The sequence below is a fragment of the Pan paniscus genome, chromosome 13 (genome assembly GCF_029289425.2).
Source record: "Pan paniscus chromosome 13, NHGRI_mPanPan1-v2.0_pri, whole genome shotgun sequence".
NCBI lineage: Eukaryota > Metazoa > Chordata > Mammalia > Primates > Hominidae > Pan > Pan paniscus.
Genome location: NC_073262.2, coordinates 39,192,620 through 39,198,619, shown reverse-complemented (window position 1 = coordinate 39,198,619; position 6,000 = coordinate 39,192,620). Strand labels below are relative to the sequence as shown.

At 46.9% G+C, this 6,000-nt stretch overlaps 1 protein-coding gene across 2 annotated transcripts in view; it reads left to right on the top strand.

Moving 5' to 3' along the window:
* Positions 1-677: 677 nt before the first annotated feature.
* UBXN4 (UBX domain protein 4) overlaps positions 678-6,000 on the top strand; it is a 47,486-nt gene continuing 42,163 nt past the window's right edge. Inside the window, exons 1-2 of one of the 2 annotated variants that reach the window (XM_063595158.1) lie at positions 682-4,305; positions 4,502-5,061. In XM_063595158.1, the coding sequence (XP_063451228.1) occupies positions 4,980-5,061 (82 nt within the window). In that variant the 5' untranslated portion in view covers positions 682-4,305; positions 4,502-4,979. Of the gene's footprint in view, positions 5,062-6,000 lie in introns of both variants that reach the window. The other variant, XM_063595159.1, reaches the window with a different exon arrangement.

Below are 6,000 nucleotides of genomic sequence, written 5' to 3'. Positions count from 1 at the left end.
AAATCTTCCTCAAATTATTGTTTTGAAATGTATAAACATATTTATGTCTGTTTTTTTAAATAAACTTATTTATATCTGAAGTTATTTTTTCAGCTAGGTGTGGTGACTCACGCCAGTAATCCCAGCACTTTGGGAGGCTGAAGTGGGTGGAATGCTTGAGCTCAAGAGTTTGAGACCAGCCTGGGCAACATGGTGAGACCCTGTCTCTACTAAAAATACAAAACAAAACAAAACAACAACAACAACAACAAAAATACATAAGTTATTTTTTCTTTCCTCTGTCTGTTAAAATGGGAAGGGTATCTCTTCTATCTGCCTGTATTCTAGATCCCACCCCAGATTGTTTAGAATGGTGGTAATTAAAAGAAGCAAGATCCAACTTCCAGTAGCCTAACTAGTGAGGACAGTTACTATCTCACAAAACAAGACATATGGAGGCTGAGTAGTCCCAGGGTTGGTTCAGGAGCTCTGTGAGGTCATCATAGACACAAGTGCTTTCTAGATTCCACTCTGCCATTCTTAGAGCATAAGCAATGTCTTTCCTCATGGCCACAAGATGGCTGCAGCAGTACCTGGCATCATTTGCATATAACCACATCCAGCAAAGGAAGATTGTGCCTTCTTTTTTTCCTTTTTCTTTGAGACGGGGTCTCACTCTGTCGCTCAGGCTGGAGTGCCATGGTGTGAGCATGGCTCATTGCAACTTCAACCTCCTGGGCTCAAGCAATCCTTCCACCTCAGCCTCCTGAGGACTACAGGCACACACCACCACACCCGGCTAATTTTTTCTTTTTTTCTTTTTGTTTTTGTTTTTTGTTTTTTGTAGAGGCACTCTTACTATGTTGCCCAGGCTGGTCTAGAACTCTTGGCCTCAAGCAATCCTTTCATCTCAGCCTCCCAACATGTTGGGATTATAGGCATGAGCCACTGCACCCAATCTGTGCTTTCTTCTATGTGTCTTTTATTAAGAAAGCTTTTCCTAGAAGTAGCCCCTCCCACCCCCCTACCCTTCCTACAAGGTCTTACTGGCTTCAAGGGGAGGTTGAAAAGCCCAGTATCTGGCGGGTTGCTTTGTTGTTGTTGTTGTTTGAGACAGGGCCTCACTCTGTAGCCCAGGCTGGAGTGCAGTGACGCAGTCTCTGCTCACTGCAACCTCCGCCTCCCGGGTTCAAGCGATTCTCATGCCTCAGCCTCCCAAGTAGCTGGGATTACAGGTGCATGCCACCATGGCTGGCTAATTTTTGTATTTTTAGTAGAGATGGGGTTTCACCATGTTGGTCAGGCTGGTCTCGAACTCCTGACCTCAAGTGATCTGTCTGCCTCAGTCTCCCAATGTGCTGGGATTACAGGAGTGAGCTACTGCACCCAGCAGTTTTGCTTCTCAGTAGAAAGTGAATTCTGTCAGGAAGGAATAATAGAAGGCATGGTAGAAGAATGACTGCTGGATCGGCCATCAACAGAATGTGCTGTATACCCCATTTTCCCTCCCATCTCCAGAGGGGCCTTCCATTTTCCCATTTGTTCAATCTAAGACCAGTTCCTTTCCACTAGCATTTAATTTTATGCAAATCTCTCCCATCTTTAAAAAGGCTGTCTTTTCAAATCCAAATTCCTGTCCAGCTAATGTTCCTTTCTTCCTTCTCACCTTCACACTCACTGACTCTTTACCTCCCCTTACTTTTCAACCTTTTGCCATCTGGCTTCTGTACACAAGAACCATGAGAATTGCTCTTGCTAAGCTTAAAATGACCTCTGTGTTACTAAAAACAACGGACATTTTTTAGTCTCTCATCTTAATTGACCCAACAGCAGCATTCCACACCACTGCTTCTCCTTTCTTAAAATTCTCTCTACCCTTGGCTTCTTTGATATCACACACTCTCCCATTTTCTTCCACCACCCCACACTCTGCCTTTCCTGCTGAGTCTCTTTTACTGGTTTATACTTTTTAATACAACCCTATAAACGTTGGAGGCCCTAAGACCTCAATCATGCTCGTGTCTCACCTCACTTTGCACCATCTCCCTAAGTGATGGTATCGTTATCTTCCAGTGCCTCATTGATCCCCTGTATGTAGATAAATCTCACTTTCCTATCTCTAGTTAAGAACTGTTATCTGAGCTCCAAGACTAATAGCTATCTGCCTACTTAACACCGCATGTGAATATCTCTCTAGTACTCCAAACACATGTTTAATATTGAACTCACACCTTCATGAACAACCTCCCCACCATCCTTCACTTCTTTCAGTGTTGCCTATCTCAGTACCATCTTCTTTACGATTTTGCAAGGCAGATACCCCAAATCTCTCTCTCTCTCTTTTTTTTTAGAGACAGGGTCTTTCTCTGTCGCCCAAGCTGGAGTGCAGTGGTGCAGTCATGGCTCGGTGCAGTCATGGCTCACTGCAGCCTCAAACTCCTGGGTTCAAGCGATCCTCCTGCCTTGGCCTCCCAAAGTGCTTGGATTACAGGCATGAGCTACCACACCTGGCCACAAAATCCCTTCTGGAGTCCTTCTTCCTCAACCTCCACATGTAATCAACAAAATATATTGGGTCTGTCTCCAGAATATCAAAAGCATCCACTTCACTATCTCCCTTATGTTAATACATGAATAAGTACCTCTTACCTGGTCTATTCACATTCAGCCATTCCACTTCAAATCCAATCTATTCAATTGCTATCATACAATTTAAAAATGGAAGTCTTATATGTATCTGTTTGTTTATTTATTTATTTTTTGAGATATAGTCTTGCTCTTTCGCCCAGGTTGGTGGGCAATGGTGCCATCTTGGCTCACTACAACCTCCACCTCCTAGGTTCAAGCAATTCTCCTGCCTCAGCCTCCTGAGTAGCTGGGATTACAGGCATGTGCAACCACGCTCAGCTAATTTTTGTATTTTTAGTAGAGATGGGGTTTCACCACGTTGGTCAGGCTGGTCTTGAACTGCTGACCTCACGATCTGCCCGCCTCGGCCTCCCAAAGTGCTGGGATTACAGGCATGAGCCATTGTGCCTGGCCAACTCTTCTGTTTAAAATTTTTCAATGGCTCCCTGTAATCCTTAGAAAAATGTCTTAAAATTTTTAACATGATTTTCAAGTCTCTGTATCACCTGATCCTTGCCTAGCTTTCCAGCCTTACTTGTACCACACTCCTCTTTCTATGTTATAGCCACACTGGGCATTTTTTAGTTCTGCAAGTGCACTGTGTTTGCTTGCTTCAGAGCCTCATGTGGAATAGCCTTCTCCTTCACCTACTTAGAGTTCCCCGACACGTCATTTCCTCATGAAGGCCCTTTCTGACTCCACTAGCCCATGTTCGGTCCCATCCTCATACACTTCTGTAGCACTCTGAATTACCCTTCTGTGACATTTATCATCACTCATAATTACTTATTCAATGTCTGTCTTCCTGACTAGACTGTACAGTCACAAAGACAGGGCCTTTTTCTGACTGCCTCACCTCCTTATCAGTGCCAGGCACAATGCCTAGCTCATAATAGATGAGTGATAAACACTTGACAAATGAATATAAAACTATGAAGGATTCTTATTTAATTCTAAAATTAGAGATAATTAAAGACATAGCTCTATTGGAATAATTTCTAGATTGATCAAATTTCCAGAAGTCCATTAAAGTTGGTGTTAAAGGTCAATTCTAATTTTTCTATAGGATTGTTGTCCTATAGAAGCAACTGTCCCTAATCAGCATTATGTCTCAGTTTATTATAACACTATATACGAGAGGCCTGATTGGGAAAAAAAGTACAAAAATCGGAGTGCAAATAATTAGCTATTTTTAGGGAAAATATCTGTAGGAAAGGTGGTATATTCAGATGTATCACTTCCTTTATCTTGCAAAGATTGTCAGATAGATGTACTGCTGGAGGATAAATTTAATTGATGTAGAATTTAACATAATAGTATATGCAACTTTAAATAAACCATGCAAGCCTTTAGCTAATAGTTATTACAGACCATGTGATTTCATGAAAGTATTAAATATGGATCAGTTTTCATTTAATGGCAGCCAATCACAAAGCGCCACATCTTGATTATAGGACATTCTCCCAGAAAATTGGAAAATAAATCACTATCTGGTCTCTTTTGTATTACCATGGAAAGTAGCTGGAAAAGAAATAATCTATTCTCTGCTTTGTGTTACTTTAAAAAGTAGCTGTGGCAATAGCCTAACGCGTTTTGAAGTTTTGAAATGATCTCTATCCAGTGTCTAGGAAATTGCTGAAGGCCTGCGTTCTACCAATTCCTCCGCTTAGGCACATGGACTACAGGTTATTAAAGAAGGTGACTTGCGGTTTTTATCCTGTTTTTCTGGAAGGTTGGGCTACGTTCAGAAGAAATCAAAGCCTCGGAGTTAATCCCTACAAAGCCCATTTAGTTCTATGCGAGGACTATTTCCTCCACACTGAGAGTCTCAACGAGGCCGAGAATAGCATATGCCAGTTGGAGTGACACTTATTTCTCCCTCTCCCCTTTATAGAATGTGTAGTGGCCCTCACTACTGCCCCCTTTAGCTGTGCCTCAGAACCCACAGTTACATGCTCCACAATATGGAGGCGAACAAGCCTAAGAGGACTACAATTCCCATCATGCCTCACTGCAGGCGCCGCCGACGTGTCTTAGCGGTTAGTCATCCTTCTTACCGCCTTCCTCCACTTCCTGGACTGCGCGACCGGAGGCCTAGCGGGCGCGCGCACGCACCATCGACTCGCCAACGAGAGAAGGTCCTGGGGCACGGACAGCGACGGGTTGCGACTGTGGCGTGAGGTGTTCTCGCGCGCGCTAGCGCGCGTCTCCGGGTGCCGCTGACGGGCGTGCGCGCTTGTGCGGAGCCGGAGGTGGGGGCCGAACCAGCCGAGGTTGCGGGGGCCGCAGAGCCGGACGAAGACGGAGGGCGGAGCCGGCTTCGGGACTGCGGAGACTACACACCGAGCGAGCGCCGGGGCCCGAAGGGAGCGATGCTGTGGTTCCAGGGCGCCATTCCGGCCGCCATCGCGACGGCCAAAAGGAGCGGCGCGGTCTTCGTGGTGTTCGTGGCAGGTGAAGGAGGCAGGGGTTCGAGAGGCGGCCGGGACACCCCTCCGGCCTACCTTCATCCTCTTGTATACCTCAGCCGCCGGCCCGCCCTCCCCGAGACGCGGGCTCCTGTCGGCTCGCACAACTGCCACTACTACCCCGCGCCCCAGGGACGGCTGCGACTCCGCCGCCAGATCCCCCAGAGGGGCCATGCAGACCCTCAGCGCCCTGCTCCTTCAGGCCCCGGGCGCCCCCAGCCTTTCCTCAGTGTCTGCGAGGCCCGGGCTGCCGGCCCGTGGCTGTTCAGCGCCTCCCCGGTTCGTTTGAGATACAGCGGGCCTGGCCCCACCGCTGCGTCTCCGGGCAGCCGGGCCGGAGGCACAGTCTGGCCCTGGTCTCCAAAGCGCCCCGAGGCCCGCCGAAATCTCCCCGCTCGGGGCGACGGACGCGGCCAGCAGGCCCCAGCCGCCCAGCCCCGCTCGTCGCCCCGAGCCTCTCCCCTGCGCAGCCAGACCCCCGCGACCCTCTCCCTGACGTCCCTCTCTGTCACCAAGGACCCTCTTTGTGCTGCTTGAACGCCCGTTTCGTTACTGCTGTTTAGATGGAGATAGGAACGGGCCATTAGGCAAGCAGTTGGGTTGTAATTAGTTGTGGACTGTCGGGAAGAAAGCTGTGTCATCGATAAGCAACAAAGAGAAACCACCTGATGTTCACGGTTACTGGTGTTAGTACGTTCCTGAAACGTAAACTTTTGAGCTGAATAGAGGTTTAATTTTTCTTAATGGCAGTCTTGGTAGGGGATCTAGTGTGAAATAATGTAAGTTTAAAAAAAAATCGATTAGTTTCAAAGAAAATAGACGTTCAGTCCTTGGTTTCTTCCCTTTGTTGTCTTCCTAGGCTAAAATCTACACGACTTTGAGAACGTTTATTAACTCATATATTCTATGTTGCTCTAGGCTATTT